The sequence below is a fragment of the Coregonus clupeaformis genome, chromosome 10 (genome assembly GCF_020615455.1).
Source record: "Coregonus clupeaformis isolate EN_2021a chromosome 10, ASM2061545v1, whole genome shotgun sequence".
Taxonomy (NCBI): domain Eukaryota; kingdom Metazoa; phylum Chordata; class Actinopteri; order Salmoniformes; family Salmonidae; genus Coregonus; species Coregonus clupeaformis.
Genome location: NC_059201.1, coordinates 16,883,305 through 16,899,455, shown reverse-complemented (window position 1 = coordinate 16,899,455; position 16,151 = coordinate 16,883,305). Strand labels below are relative to the sequence as shown.

The following is a 16,151-nucleotide window of genomic DNA, read 5'->3' as shown; positions in this document are numbered from 1 at the left end:
AGCACAAGGTGCACCTGTGTAATGATCATGCTGTTTAATCAGCTTCTTGATATGCCACACCTGTCAGGTGGATGGATTATCTTGGCAAAAAAGAAATGCTCACCAACAGGGATGTAAACAAATATGTGCACAAAAATGAAGAGAAATACGCTTTTTTTGCGTATGGAACATTTCTGGTATCTTTTATTTCAGCTCATGAAACATGGGACCAATGCTTTACATGTTGCGTTTATATTTTTGTTCCATGTACATTGACATTTTAGTCATTTAGCAGACGCACACTAGCCTGAAGCAGAGAGCAAGAGGAAAAGTGAGAGTGTCGACTCAGCCCAAAATCTGTCCGCGCAGATTAAGCAGATTTGGTCTGCTTAACGCTATAAGCAAGTGAGGTGTTTTTGTCTGGGGGGCAATGTGAAAGTGTTTAATTTATTTAAGATGAAAGCAAATTGCTATTTTGATAGGTGAGGCTTATTTGATCTAAATGAAGTTTCATAATGCTTAGGTTGTTACGAGTGTATTGATATGTTTTCTACAAAAGATCACTGGCTAGAATGTTCCCACCTGATCTCGCCTCCTCCCGCCTGTCTTTCGCCTTTGCAGACATGTATTTCCATAGTTAAAGCGCCCAGTGGACCATCAATATAATAGATCATCTTTGCCTGAAGTCCTTTCTCACTTCTTAATGGGACCTCTCAAAGGTTCAGATAAAACAAATGGTTACAGCTTCACCTTGCTCCACTCACTGACTTGTACCAGAGAGCCACACAAGCCAGCAGAAGTGCAGCCCTCTGGGACTGGGGTTGTGCACCCCGAGTCTAGGGTTGATTTTGGCCTGGGGAACAGTGGTACTCACATCTCTTCCTGGATCCCCTAGTTTCCCTGGGTCTCCCTGTAACACCAAGGGAAAATGATTGAGAGATAACTAAAGACAGTCATGTTTATGTCATGTTCACAGTACCCTGAGAAGCTACAGCTGCTGTAATGTCTGTATGACAGAGACAGAGGTACTGACCCTCAGGCCGGCTGCTCCTGGTGCCCCTGGTTTGCCGTCCAGACCGTTGCGTCCATCCAGTCCAGACGCACCTCTCTCTCCCTACAGAGAGGAACACACATGATGCATACAGTATGATCAGAATAAGGGCTGCACAGGGTTGTATTGGACCTGGATACATTTAGCACAAGAGGATAAAACTCTACTACTACTGTTTCAAATAAAGCAAGTGGAAAGGCAATTCAATGCTCCAGCGTTGTTACTCAGAGTTAGTTCAATGTTTGGAAATGACTATGGTGAGGTATTTTTTAGGATGCAGAGCATGTGTGTATACAGCATTAAGTTGCATGTCTCAGGCTGTGGTGATGTTGTGAGCAGGCCCCACTGATCTTCATCCCACTGGGAATCTGCAGACTGGGAAACAGGATCCGGTGGAATGAAGGACAGCGCAACCTGCCAATCACCAGCCAGTTTGGAGAACCATATCCTATCAGGATTTGTCAATTAGAAAATCAGCCTGTGTGAGAATGTGAGAAGTCACTGTAGTATGTGTTATTCAGACCTTCTCTCCTGGGCCTCCTCTCTCTCCTGTGTCACCCTGGAGAAATAGAAAGAAAGAGTAATGAGTGAGATAGAGAGAGGGATAGAGTGGTTAGACAGACAGACAGACAGACAGACAGACAGACACACTTGACAGAAAGACAGACAGACAGACAGACACACATGACAGACAGAAAGTGGCTTACTCTCGCCCCTGGAGGTCCACGCTGTCCCTCGAGACCCTACACAGACAAACAACAGAGCAGGTGAGACAGAGAGAAGACACAGGGTAAGAATTGCACACACAACAGCACATAGACAGACAGACATTACGGGTCAGTATATTTCAGTAACCTTCGAAGCTTAGGCTTCTCAAGACACTAGATTTTGAAGGATAGCCCCGTAAGACTCTGCTTAAAGTTTAGAGGCAGTGACCCATCAGGGGGCCAGAGAGGCAGAGACAGCAGTCTTACTCACCCGGAGCCCCGCGGCCCCTGAGGACCCTGCCTCGCCCTTCTGACCTTTGCCCCCATGCTCTCCCGGGTCACCAGCATCTCCCTAGACACAGGAAGTGACGTCAGACACTGGGAGGTTAGGTGTACCGAGAGAGAGAGCTGTGCTGTATACATTCAAAGGTGTGTTCGTACAATGTTAGAAGAAAGTAAGGGACATCTACATACCTTTTCTCCTCTTTCTCCTTTAAGCTTTTGCTCTGTATCACCCTGTAGAAGTTAGAGAGAGATTGAGAGAGATGTGGGTAGCTATGTGGTTCTGATGGCTCGTTCAGTTAGTATGGTCCTTGTAATACCATTTGTTTGGTATGATTCTCACAGGGGCCATATATGTTGACTGAAAGTCACATTTAGCCTCTGTTAAATGAACATATTGTTATTTTAAAAAGAGATCTTATCAGGACTCACCACGTTCCCTGGAGGTCCTGGGGGGCCTTGAGCTCCCTATTGTGTCATAAACAACATACCGTTTTGTTAATTTGAGCAGATTGGAACTATTATATCAGATTAGATAACAAACAGATTAACCTCTGACCTCAACTCCTTTCTCTCCTCTTGGTCCGATAGGTCCTGGGCTGCCCTGTGGATGATACACCACACACACACACACACACACACACACACACACACACACACACACACACACACACACACACACACACACACACACACACACACACACACACACACACACACACACACACACACACACACACCAACTGTCACTACAGACAGACACCAACTGCTACTGTATTACTCACAGTAACCAACACAAATACTGACACATATAGAGTATCAGATCAATCTGGCAAAAGAGTGTCAGATGTGTGTCACATAAATTATTGACTGATTCATGGGTGTACAGAAATGTCACGTCACAAACATGCGTCTCACATGTCTTCCATGCTCTCAATAACTATTACACAGAAGACACAGACAGTATTTCAGAACAATCTGTCAGAGGAGTGTCACAATGTCACATAAACATGTGTCTCACGTTACGTCCGTGCTCTCCAGGGTCTCCCAGGTCTCCCTTCTCCCCTGCTCGTCCAGGCTGACCCGCAAGGCCCTGAGGACGGGGCATAAAACCACACAGATTATGTGCTTAGTTACCATGGCAGTCCTAAAAACATCTTAGAAAAGGAAAAGCTGCACACTGATGGCTCCGATGCAAAATTGCATTTAATCAACGTTTCGACAGCTAAGCAGTCTTCATCAGGGTTTCATCTGTTCTCAAAACATTCACTTCATATCATGTAGGTCATGGTTAATCATGACCTACATTAGTGACCAATCACCATAAACAGTACAGCAAGACCATTCTGAAAAGAGGGCATAAAAGGGAGTTGATGTTTTATAGTGCCGCCTCTCATTGAAGGCACAGAAGTTCAAGGCCGACCGCAGTACTGCAGGCATTGTTAGCAGAAAACAGGATTCCCCATAATAGTGAATGAAAAAATGGCAATCTTCGTGTAAATATACACTGGACAAAAATATAAACGCAACATGTAAAGTGTTGGTCCCATGTTTCATGAGCTGAAATAAAAGAACCCAGAAATTTTCCATAAGCACAAAAATAATATTTCTCTCTAATTTTGTGCACAAATTTGTTTACATCCCTGTTAGTGAGCGTTTCTTCTTTGCCAAGATAATCCATCCACCTGACAGGTGTGGCACAAGCTGATTAAACAGCATGATCATTACACAGGTGCACCTTGTGCTGGGGACAATAAAAGGCCACTCTAAAATGTGCAGTTTAGTCACACAACACAATGCCACAGATGTCTCAAGTTTTGAGGGAGCGTCCACCAGAGCTGTTGCCAGAGAATTTAATGTTAATGTATCTACCATAAGTCACATCCAACAACGTTTTAGAGAATTTAGCAGTATGTCCAAATTGAATCACAACCGCAGACCACTTGTTTGGCGTCGTGTGGGTGAGCAGTTTGCTAATGTCAACGTTGTGAACAGAGTGCCCCATGGTGGTGGTGGGGCTATGGTATGGGCAAGCATAACCTACGGACAATTAACACAATTGCATTTTATCGATTTGCAATTTGAATGCATAGAGATACCGTGACGAGATCCTGAGGCCCATTGTGAGGCCGATTTTATTTTTAAAGATATCTGTGACCAACAGATGAATATCTGCATTCCCAGTCATGTAAAATCCATAGATTAGGGCCTAATGAATTTATTTCAATTGACTGATTTCCTTATCTGAACTGTAACTCAGTAAAATCTTTGAAATTGTTGCATTTATATTTTTGTTCAATATATATATATTTTTTGGGGGAATCATCATTTTTTGGGGAATCATGCATGGTACCAAAAATGGTATGTCCTTTGAACCAAATATTTTGAAATCACACACAGAAGAAGTTATAAGGATAATTGAGTTGCTAATGGAAGCCTGCAGTACCCTGGTCGACCTTCAACTTCAGTTACTCAATGAGAGGGGGCAGCACTGAGCTAACCTGCAACGTCCATTCCTGGAGTAGTTCAAACTGTGCATATTATGTCTCCATGAGACGCCATCTTAACCGACTTCATTTGGCTTCAATGTGCTATTGAGTCTTAACATAGGAATGAATGGTGTCATGTGATCAATGGCTTTGTCCATTCATATATACCATTCATTGGCTGTATGTGACACAGACATGTGACTACTCACCCTTAGTCCTCTCTCCCCTGCCTTCCCTGGGAGTCCAGACTCCCCCTGGTGGAGAGAGAGAACAGACAGAAAATTAGAGAGACTGGTAGAGGAGAGGAAGAGGGGGAAGGAGGAGGAGAAGAAGACATAGAAACAGATAAATGCTATGCTATTGTCTCTGCTATTGTCTCTAGTCTTCACCAATCCCGTCAGATGAGCAGAGGGTCTGAATCATGTGACAATAATACTCATCTCTCACTCACCAATACTATTAAAGAGAATGGGTGCCAGAGAGAGAGAAGTGGCATTCAAACATGAAAAACTTTGAATGGAACTGATAGAATCAGATAAGGTAGTGAGGGAGCGACAGAGAGAGACAGAGAGCGAGAGAGAGACAGAGAGAGAGACAGACAGAGAGACAGACAGAGAGAGAGAACGAGAGAGAGCGAGAGCGAGAGAGCGAGCGAGATCATGGTCTGTCACAGGACAAAATATATATAGAGAGATGGATGGAGAGATTTTCTTACGGGAGTGCCTTCGTCACCCTTGTCTCCTTTGGCTCCCTGTAAAACACAGTGATCCATAATTCAGTCCCATCACAGGGGGAGAACACCACACTGACCACAATGACACAGTCAAAACACATCAAACTTTTAAACCAGAACCCCACAACATCACATAGGGAAATGATTGTGGTAGACATGAAATAAACTTAGTAGTAGTAGTAGTAGTAGTAGTATTGTTTGAGTATTAGTCCAAAAAGTAGTTGTAGTAATAGTCATTAGTGGTGATGTACCTCTAGTGGCATCAGGGTATGATGGGAGAGAGATAGAAAGAAAGCCTTATATGACTGGTTAGGTCATCATTATATCATATCAACACTTACACAACAAAGAGGTCAGAGTTACACACACTGTATTAGTACTGGAATGGCAGTATGACATTCATTCCCTTTGTGGTACAGTCTTGAATAACATACTGTAGGTCAGTGGTCACCAACCGGTCGATCGCGATGTTCAAGCCATTCCTAGTAAATCACCAAACATTTCTGTAAAAAACCCAACGATAAAGCCTTGCGTTCCTAATTTGTTTATTAGTTTCACACTGTTGACGGTGGATGCACTTGATTCAGCAGCCCTAGCGCCGGGAAGGCAAAGTGTTCCCATTTGAACAATTTCATGTGTCTGAAGGTAGAACTTCGCCTACCCGGCAGGCCCAGAGAGAAAATCAAGTGCACCTATAGGCCTACCGCTCTGCACAGTTTCCTCACACCATAGACTGTAAAAAGAAGCCCCGAACGAACAGAAAAGTTGATATCATATTTCTAAACTTTTAAAACCATGACTAGAGAGACTCAACGAATACAGCAAAGAGCTGCTGATTTTATGAGTAAGTTCATGTTTAACTTGTTATTCAGCACTGCCAACACTTTGTTCGATGCTGATTTGTTGTTGTTGTTGCCTGCGTTACAGTCGGCTATATCGGTCTGCTAATACAGGACTAGTAAAGGCCCAGTGCATGACATTTGTGAAAAAAATATTTTTCTAAAATATATACACTACCAGTCAAAGGTTTGGACACACCTACTCATTCAAGGGTTTTTCTTTATTTTTACAATTTCTTACATTGTAGAATAATAGTGAAGATATCAAAACTATGAAATAACACATATGGAATCATGTAGTAACCAAAAAAGTGTTAAACAAATCAAAATATATTTTATATTTGAAATTCTTCAAATAGCCACACTTTGCCTTGATGACAGTTTTGCACACTCAAGGGTGGCTATTTGAAGAATCTCAAATATAAAATATATTTTGATTTGTTTAACACTTTTTTGGTTACTACATGATTCCATATGTGTTCTTTCATAGTTTTGATGTCTTCACTATTATTCTACAATGTAAAAAATAGTAAAAATAAAGAAAAACCCTTGAATTTGTAGGTGTGTCCAAACTTTGGACTGGTACTGTATATATATATATATATATATATATATATATATATTTGTATGAATATATTTTTATTTTTTGGGATTTTTCAGGGGGTGCTGGAGCACCCTCAGCACCCCTACTTCCCGTGGCTATGCTTGCGTTGTTATTATTTGCGGCTTGTGTCTTTTTTCTCTGGTCATAGGAGTAATAACATGAATTGGTACAGAAATAATGCACTGCGACTTAAGTTTCGGCATCAGCTGAAAGACTTCCCTCCATTTTTTCATGGAGGGAGGGAGAGAGGATGGACGGTGAGTTGGTGAGAGGCAGCCTCATCGCTGCTCCCTCCCTCCCCTCAGACTGACCATCAGATGCAGGCCATCAGTCCAGTAACAAAACAAATTATTATGCTCACTCAGCTGTGCCTCACAAGTAATACAAGAAATGATCTATTACCAGTGTGATCATATACCTACAATATAGAAATATAATTTCTAAATGGTCTGAGTAGAACAACATTGGCAGGGCAATTCAAGCGTAGCCAATAAGGAGTGATAATGTATTGTGCCTGTAGCCTACTGCATAAACCTCATTGTTGCAGAACTGTTTTTCATTGGTTAATGCTGCATAAGCTTACATTTCTTAAGTCATATTTAAAAAAGAATCTGAGCGGTAGATCTCGGCTTGCATTTTGTCTCAGAAAGTGATCCTGACTCAGAAAAGGTTGGTGACCACTGCTGTAGGTTGATTGAACTGGAGAAATAAAAGTGTAGACGTAACAAGGTAATGGGCCCAGTAGTGAAGAAGCAGAGTTTGAGAAAATACAATAGCGATAACATAATAGTAGTATAGTTATTACAGAGTAGTAGTAATAGAGTGATAACACGTTGTTAGCACAGTAAGTGACTAGTATTGAAACAGGGGTTATTTGCATTGGGTGAGTGATAGTATAACATGCAGGAGTTTGGCAGAGGTGAAAAGCTCTAGGGTCGAATGGGTAGTGTCTCAGACCTCTTTCCCTGGGATGCCATTCTTTCCTGCGGGTCCGGCTCGTCCTGTCTCCCCTCTCTCTCCTGGTTCACCTGGGTCTCCCTACAACACCAATAGGAACACATTGAGATCAGCTGGACTCACGCGACACAGTAGTTCGACTATAATAAAAATTTGAATTACTTACAAGAAAGTACAAGTTACTTTATGAGAAAGCAACACTGATGCAACAGAAATACTAAATAGAAGTTCAAATAAAAGGACAAAAGCCAGTCAAGGCATGTTTCTGACCTTGGTCCCCAGTCTTCCAGCTAAACCAGGGAGTCCCTAGAGGCGCAAGAACATGTTTATGTATTTATAGACTGTCATTCTGAGTGTGTAGAACATGACCTACGTGCTGAGCATCTTTCAGCAGCTACACAGGGAAGCTCAATGAATGATACATATGATTTACAATATACCTCTGAGGCTTTCTGCACATATATCAAGGAGATTTGTAGCTTAGATAAAGACTGATAAATTATCACAGCTTCCTCTGAACTCACCCGATCCCCCTGCTCTCCTTTAGATCCAGCCTGGCCAGGAGAGCCAGCACCTGGGGAACCCTGGAAGAATGAAAGAGGAGAGAGAGAAATTAGAGTATGAGAGACAGTGAAGAGCAGAAAGAGAGATGAACAGCAAAAACATCTATACCCGCTAGCATAGAGAACATCATTAAATTACCTGTACACACACACACACACGCCGCGCACACACAGACCAACGAAGGGCATGCAGTGCCAGATTCATGCAGCGCACCATCATGTAACCTGTGGGTACCAACTCACTTTTTCACCTTTCTGGGCTGGATCTCCTTTCTGGCCCCTGGGCCCCTCTGGACCTGGCAGACCCGGTTCACCCTGAGGAGAGGAGAGGAGAGGAGAGGAGAGGAGAGGAGAGGAGAGGAGAGGAGAGGAGAGGAGAGGAGAGGAGAGGAGAGGAGAGGAGAGGAGAGGAGAGGAGAGGAGAGGAGAGGGAGAGGAGAGGAGAGGAGAGGAGAGGAGAGGAGAGGAGAGGAGAGGAGAGGAGAGGAGAGAGAATGAGTCTATGGAGAAAGTGTTGTAACTGTCTACAGTACATCAACATATCAACCATTAATATGGAGATGGCAGTATGAGGAAGTAAAAGTGGGAAACTTGCCTGTTCACCTTTCTTCCCACCTAAGCCTGGCCCCTGGATGTGTAGAATTATACAGAGGAGATATCATTACATTGACCAATACTGATCTCTGACTTTTCAATTACTGTAGTGAAGTACTTCCATAAAAATCCATAAAAATAATTAATATCAGTCCATCTAACGATGAGGCATCAAAATAAACCATGTATGAGGTGACTCACACTCCGGCCAGGTTCTCCCTTAGCGCCCTCGCTGCCCTGGAGACAGACAGGTTCGTAAAAAAAAAATCTGATGTTCATCTATGTTTAGTTGATGTCATTGTTCTGATTACATTACATAGTTCAGTCATGTTTATTTTTTGTCACTTTAAATGATCAGAGAATAAGTCAGACTGCATTAGCCTCACCTTCTCCCCTGGTAGTCCATTGGTGCCAGGCAAACCCTGTGAGCAAATCAACACACACACATGTCTCACACACTCACGCATCATAATAAAATATCACAAATCTCTAAAGCCGCAGCATGTATTATCAAATCCTATAACAGAACAACATCAATCAATAGTGGTGGGTCACGATGTGAAGACGAACCAAATCCTGTAGAGGTACAGTAAGACATGGTTACTCACCCTCAGGCCTAGAGCCCCTGTAGAGCCTGACTGTCCTGTCTCCCCCTGAAACACACAGCGCCACACTGTGGTCAGAACAACATGCTGCATGACACAGCCCTCAGCAGGCTTTTCTGATACCTGTGACCTTCATGCTTAAAAATGGATTCGGTTCAGTGTAGGAGTAGGAGAAGTGGGTGAGGATAAATACTAGTGAACACATGAAAACGGAAAACAAATGTCATATTCATACACTGTAGCTGTATAATATCTAGCTTCATGGTACTCACCTTCTCCCCTGCAAAGCCAGCAGGTCCTCTCTCCCCCTGGAAAGACAACACAGTCAGTTACAACCCACAGCAGACACACCAGTTTAACAGCAGCAGTCTAAGTGGGTTAGAGGGGCTGTATCCATACTCACCCTGTCACCTTGTGATCCAGGTTCACCTGGCTGGCCCCGGTCCCCCTGAGAAGACAGAGCAGAGTCATCCATCCATCCGTTCATCCATTCATCCATCCATCCATCCATCCACCCAAACCCACCCACCCATCTACCCACACAAATATACATTTTATCACTCATTATAGTCCCAAACATGGATATTTTATCTAATGTTTTGCATCGTCTTACCTTGACTCCAAGGCTTCCAGCAGGCCCACGGGGACCCTAAAACACACAAACATACAGGACTGTTGGAATATGTTGTACATGACTTGAGTATGTCCTTCATTTTACAGTAAACAGATATGTATGTATGTACTGTACAAAAGTATGTGGATACCCCTTCAAATGAGTGGATTCTGATATTTCAGTCACACCCGTTGCTGACAGGTGTATAAAATCGAGCACACAGCCATGCAATCTCCATAGACAGACATTCACAGTAGAATGGCCCGTACTGAAGAGCTCAGTGACTTTCAATGTGGCACTGTTATAGGATACCACCTTTCCAACAAGTCAGTTCATCAAATTTCTGCCCTGCTAAAGCTGCCCCGGTCAACTGTAAGTGCTGTTATTGTGAAGTGGAAACATCTAGAAGCAACAACGGCTCAGCCGCTAAGTGGTAGGCCACACAAGCTCAAAGAACGGGACCGCCGATTGCTGAAGCGCGTAGCAAGTAAAAATCGTCTGTCCTCGGTTGCAACACTCACTACCGAGTTCCAAACTGCCTCTGGAAGCAACGTCAGCACAAGAAATGTTTGGCGGGAGCTTCATGAAATGGGTTTCCATGGCCGAGCAGCTGCACACAAGCCTAAGATCACCATGCGCAATGCCAAGCGTCGGCTGGAGTGGTGTAAAGCTCGCCGCCATTGGACTCTGGAGCAGTGGAAACACGTTCTCTGGAGTGAGGAATCACACTTCACCATCTGGCAGTCCGACGAACGAATCTGGGTTTGGCGGATGCCAGGAGAACGCTACCTGCCCAAATACATAGTGCCAACTATAAAGTTTGGTGGAGGAGGAATAATGGTCTGGGGCTGTTTTTCATGGTTTGGGCAAGGCCCCTTAGCTCCAGTGAATTGAAATCTTAACGCTACAGCATACAATTACATTCTAGACGATTCTGTGCTTCCAACATTGTGGCAACAGTTCGGGAAAGTGCCCCTGTGCACAAAGCGAGGTCCATACAGAAATGGTTTGTCGAGATCGGTGTGGAAGAACTTCACTGGCATGCACAGAGCCCTGACCTCAACCTCATTGAACACCTTTGGTATTAATTTGAACACCAACTGCGAGCCAGGCCTAATCGCCCAACATCAGTGCCCCACCTCACTAATGCTCTTGTGGCTGGATGGAAGCAAGTCCCTCCAGCAATGTTCCAACATCAAGCCTTTCCAGAAGAGTGGAGGCTGTTATAGCAGCAAAGGAGGGACCAACTCCATATTAATGCCCATGAATGAGATGTTTGATAAGCCCGTGTCCACATACTTTTGGCCACATACTTAGTGTATGTATGTCAGTGGAGGCTGCTGAGGGGAGGACAGCTCATAATAATGGCTGGAATGGAGTCAATGGAATGGTATCAAACACATCAAACACGTGTGGTTGATACCATTACGTTGACTCCATTCCAGCCATTATTATGAGCCATCCTCCCCTCAGCAGCCTCCACTGATGTATGTGAATGTGTGTCCTACCCGATCACCAGGCTCTCCTGCCTTCCCAGCCAGTCCTGGCAACCCCTCTGCACTCTCCCCCTGAAACATAAAAAACACTCAGTACACACTCTCTCTCTAACACACATGCATATACTGTACACACACAGGCACACACACAGTACCAACCTTCTCTCCTTTGGTTCCTTGTTGTCCTGTAGGTCCTCTGGGACCCTGAGCTCCTGGGTTTCCATCAGAACCCTAAAAAACAACAAAATACAATAATATATGGTAAATAATTCAGTTATGGTAGCACATCAAACCATAGACGTGTACAGTATAATTATCACCCCAGAGATCTGCAGGACACAAATGTAGTCACATATACACAAAGACACATGTCCAGTGATTGACAGAGTTTACCGGTGATCCCTTCTCCCCCTTCATAGCCAAGCCACTGCCCACTCCTGGAGGTCCCTGTCAGCAGGACAAACAGACACACAGACAGAGAGACAGACAGACAGAGAGAGAGAGATAACAGAGAGGTGATAATCATTATGCTCCATCATTCCTAAAGCGATATATGCAATTAATCTGCAAGAAAAGCTGGGGACAGCCCTGTATGACTCACCCTCTCTCCGGTGCTTCCCTTGTCTCCCTGAAAGGAGAGAGAGAGAGAGAGAGAGAGAGAGAGAGAGAGAGAGAGAGAGAGAGAGAGAGAGAGAGAGAGAGAGAGAGAGAGAGAGAGAGAGAGAGAGAGAGAGAGAGAGAGAGAGAGAGAGAGAGAGAGAGAGAGAGAGAGAGAGAGAGGATTAGTGATTGAGCTTTGTAGTTCCGCAGACACTACATCCCATAGGAATGCATAGAAATACATTTGACTCCTAGACATGCACATGCGAGCACACACACACCCACCCACACCCACACACACACACAATGCCCATTTACTTCACTATGACGAAACATCAAGGCCTCTCCAAGTCTGAAGATGCTGGTTGTCAAGGAAACTGATGGAAGGGCATGAAGGGTGGAAGATGAAAACATAAAGAGGACGATGACAGATATACTCAAAGGCAGAGAATGGAAATAACCTAGAAAACTAAAATGTAATCTTGTTTACGTTTCCCACATTATCATATCACAGCCAGACCGTTAGGGGGTTATTCTTAAGGTGAAGATATACTTTACATGAGGAAGTAAAATATAGTGTATTTTGTTACATTACAGCCTTATTGTAAAATTTATTTAATTGTTTTCTTTCCTCGTCAATCTACACACATGGCCAGAAACAAATAACTTTCTTCTGAAACTCGTCAGTCTATTCTTGTTCTGAGAAATGAAGGCTATTCCATGCGAGAAATTGCCAAGAAACTGAAGATCTCGTACAACGCTGTGTACTACTCCCTTCACAGAACAGCGCAAACTGGCTCTAACCAGAATAGAAAGAGGAGTGGGAGGCCCCGGTGCACAACTGAGCAAGAGGACAAATACATTAGAGTGTCTAGTTTGAGAAACAGACGCCTCACAGGTCCTCAACTGGCAGCTTAATTAAATAGTACCCGCAAAACACCAGTCTCAACGTCAACAGTGAAGAGGCGACTCCGGGATGCTGACCTTCTGGGCAGAGTTGCAAAGAAAAAGCCCTATCTCAGACTGGCCAATAAAAAGAAAAGATTAAGATGGGCAAAAGAACACAGACACTGGACAGAGGAAGATTGGAAAGAAGTGTTATGGACAGACGATTTGAAGTTTGAGGTGTTCGGATCACAAAGAAGAACATTTGTGAGACACAGACCAAATGAAAAGATGCTGGAGGAGTGCTTGATGCCATCTGTCAAGCATGGTGGAGGCAATGTGATGGTCTGGGGGTGCTTGGGTGGTGGTAAAGTGGGAGATTTGTACAGGGTAAAAGGGATCTGAAGAAGGAAGGCTATCACTCCATTTTGCAACGCCATGCCATACCCTGTGGACGGCGCTTGATTGGAGCCAATTTCCTCCTACAACAGGACAATGACCCAAAGCACAGCTCCAAACTATGCAATAACTATTATGGGAAGAAGCAGTCAGCTGGTATTCTGTCTATAATGGAGTGGCCAGCACAGTCACCGGATCTCAACCCTATTGAGCTGTTGTGGGAGCAGCTTGACCGTATGGTACGTAAGAAGTGCCCATCAAGCCAATCCAACTTGTGGGAAGTGCTTCAGGAAGCATGGGGTGAAATCTCTTCAGATTACTTCAACAAATTGACAACTAGAATGCCAAAGGTCTGTAAGGCTGTAATTGCTGAAAATTGAGGATTCTTTGACGAAAGCTAAGTTTGAAGGACACAATAATTATTTATATAAAAAATCATTATTTCTAACCTTGTCAATGACTACATTTCCAATGCATTTTGCTATATTTCCTATTCAAACTCATTTCATGTATATTTTCATGGAAAACAAGGACATGTCTAAGTGACCCCAAACTTTTGAACGGTAGTGTATAAAAAACTGAAATATCACATTTACATAAGTATTCATACCCTTTACTCAACACTTTGTTGAAGCACCTTTGGCAGCGATTACAACCTCAAGTCTTCTTGGGTATGTCGCTACAAGCTTGGCACACCTGTATTTGGGGAGTTTCTCCCATTCTTCTCTGCAGATCCTCTCAAGCTCTGTCAGGTTGGATGGGGAGCGTTGCTGCACAGCTATTTTCAGGTCTCTCCAGAGATGTTCAATCAGTTTCAAGTCCAGGCTCTGGCTGGGCCACCCAAGGACATTCAGAGACTTGTCCAGAAGCCACTCCTGCGTTGTCTTGGCTGTGTGCTTATGGTCGCTGTCCTGTTGGAAGGTGAACCTTCGCCCCAGTCAGAGGTCCTGAGCACTCTGGAGCAGGTTTTCATCAAGGATCTCTCTGTACTTTGCTTCGTTCATCTTTCCCTCGATCCTGACTAGTCTCCCAGTCCCTGCCGCTGAAAAACATCCCCACAGCATGATGCTGCCACCACCTTGCTTTACCGTAGGGATGGTGCCAGGTTTCCTCCAGACGTGACGCTTGGCATTCTGGCCAAAGAGTTCAATCTTGGATTCATCAGACCAGAGACCATGTTTCTCATGGTCTGAGAGTCCTTTAGGTACCTTTTGGCAAACTCCAAGCGGGCTGTCATGTGGCCTTTTACTGAGGAGTGGCTTCCGTCTGGCCACTCTACCATAAAGGCCTGATTGGTGTAGTGCTGCAGAGATGGTTGTCCTTCTGGAAGGTTCTCCCATCTCTACAGAGGAACTCTAGAGCTCTGTCAGAGTGACCATCGGGTTCTTGGTCACCTCCCTGACCAAGGCCCTTCTCCCCCGATTGCTCAGTTTGGCAGGGCGGCCAGCTCTAGGAAGAGGCTTGGTGGTTCCAAACTTCTTCCACTTATGAATGATGAGGCCACTGTGTTCTTGGGGACCTTCGATGCTGCAGAAATTTTTTGGTACCCTTCCCCAGATCTGTGCCTCGACACAATCCTGTCTCTGAGCTCTATGGACAATTCCTTTAAACTCATGGCCTGGTTTTTGCTCTGACAACTGTGGGACCTTATATACACAGGTGTGTGCCTTTCCAAATCATGTCCAATCAATTGAATTTACCACAGGTGGACTCCAATCAAGTTGTAGAAACATCTCAAGGATGATCAATGGAAACAGGATGCACCTGAGCTCAATTTCGAGTCTCATAGCAAAGGGTCTGAATACTTATGCAAATAAGGTATTTCTGTTTTTTATTTAAATAAATTAGCAAACATTTCTAAAAACCTGTTTTCGGTTTGTCATTATGGGGTATTGTGTGTAGATTGCTGAGGAAAATGTTTTATTTAATCCATTTTAGAATAAGGCTGTAACGTAACAAAATGTGGAAAAAGTCAAGGGGTCTGAACACTTTCTGAAGGCACTGTATATGAACATCCCTCACAGCACTTCAATCATTCAAAGTTAGAACCATCTGAGAACTTTTGAAAAGGATGCATGTTTTTGGGAGCAACATGAATTGAACTTCAACTGATGAGGTGCCTGTTAGTGGTGTGCTGGTCAGCTGTTTGTTCACCCGCACCTTCCCGCAATTGCTAATAACCTATCCGCAACCGCCAGAATATATGTGATAAAGTGGAAGTGAAAATCTGAGGCCCGCACCCAACCCTAACCCGCAAATATAGAAAAATCACTATAGGCTACAATCAAAGATGGCAGAAAGATTTTTTGACAGGGGGTGCAGGATTTTCTTTGTTTCTGCTTAGAATTTCCAACATTTTGGTAGGCTATAATTCGATACATGTAGCTTCTCTTTTGTCATTATATGTTGCCCTAGAAGACTAAGTAAACCCTTGCTCAACAGAATAATGGCATAGATCGATAGAATGAATGCTTCAATCTAGTTGACATCGGTCAAGTTTTTTCTCTGTCATCTTTTGCAGAGCAAAGACGTTTAGGGACTAGGGAGAAAATACAGTAATGAAAAGAAAAACAAAACTGGAAAGATTTTCAGTGCAAAATGTCCAAATGACATTAGTTTGATCGGTTGTAAGAAAATAGAAAGCTGTGAAAACGACCCAACATGTTTCTGATAAGATTTCAGTTCGGCTTCGATGCATATTTTATGTGGTTGAAATACTATCAGCTTTTATTATCCTTTTATGATGAAGACAGCA

At 43.7% G+C, this 16,151-nt stretch overlaps 1 protein-coding gene across 1 annotated transcript in view; it reads right to left on the bottom strand.

Moving 5' to 3' along the window:
- LOC121574610 (collagen alpha-1(VII) chain-like) overlaps positions 1 to 16,151 on the bottom strand; it is an 87,410-nt gene that overhangs the window by 36,790 nt on the left and 34,469 nt on the right. Inside the window, exons 39-64 of the mRNA XM_045223219.1 lie at positions 12,114 to 12,140; positions 11,906 to 11,959; positions 11,672 to 11,743; positions 11,525 to 11,584; positions 10,017 to 10,052; positions 9,807 to 9,851; positions 9,676 to 9,711; positions 9,407 to 9,451; positions 9,185 to 9,220; positions 9,000 to 9,035; positions 8,800 to 8,832; positions 8,448 to 8,519; positions 8,166 to 8,225; positions 7,912 to 7,947; positions 7,642 to 7,722; positions 5,224 to 5,259; positions 4,718 to 4,762; positions 3,041 to 3,112; positions 2,579 to 2,623; positions 2,452 to 2,487; positions 2,212 to 2,253; positions 2,009 to 2,089; positions 1,738 to 1,773; positions 1,554 to 1,589; positions 1,013 to 1,093; positions 854 to 889 (exon numbers count right to left, since the gene is read on the bottom strand). Of these exons, the coding sequence (XP_045079154.1) occupies positions 854 to 889; positions 1,013 to 1,093; positions 1,554 to 1,589; positions 1,738 to 1,773; positions 2,009 to 2,089; positions 2,212 to 2,253; positions 2,452 to 2,487; positions 2,579 to 2,623; positions 3,041 to 3,112; positions 4,718 to 4,762; positions 5,224 to 5,259; positions 7,642 to 7,722; positions 7,912 to 7,947; positions 8,166 to 8,225; positions 8,448 to 8,519; positions 8,800 to 8,832; positions 9,000 to 9,035; positions 9,185 to 9,220; positions 9,407 to 9,451; positions 9,676 to 9,711; positions 9,807 to 9,851; positions 10,017 to 10,052; positions 11,525 to 11,584; positions 11,672 to 11,743; positions 11,906 to 11,959; positions 12,114 to 12,140 (1,275 nt within the window). The remainder of the gene's footprint in view (positions 1 to 853; positions 890 to 1,012; positions 1,094 to 1,553; positions 1,590 to 1,737; positions 1,774 to 2,008; positions 2,090 to 2,211; positions 2,254 to 2,451; positions 2,488 to 2,578; positions 2,624 to 3,040; positions 3,113 to 4,717; positions 4,763 to 5,223; positions 5,260 to 7,641; positions 7,723 to 7,911; positions 7,948 to 8,165; positions 8,226 to 8,447; positions 8,520 to 8,799; positions 8,833 to 8,999; positions 9,036 to 9,184; positions 9,221 to 9,406; positions 9,452 to 9,675; positions 9,712 to 9,806; positions 9,852 to 10,016; positions 10,053 to 11,524; positions 11,585 to 11,671; positions 11,744 to 11,905; positions 11,960 to 12,113; positions 12,141 to 16,151) is intronic.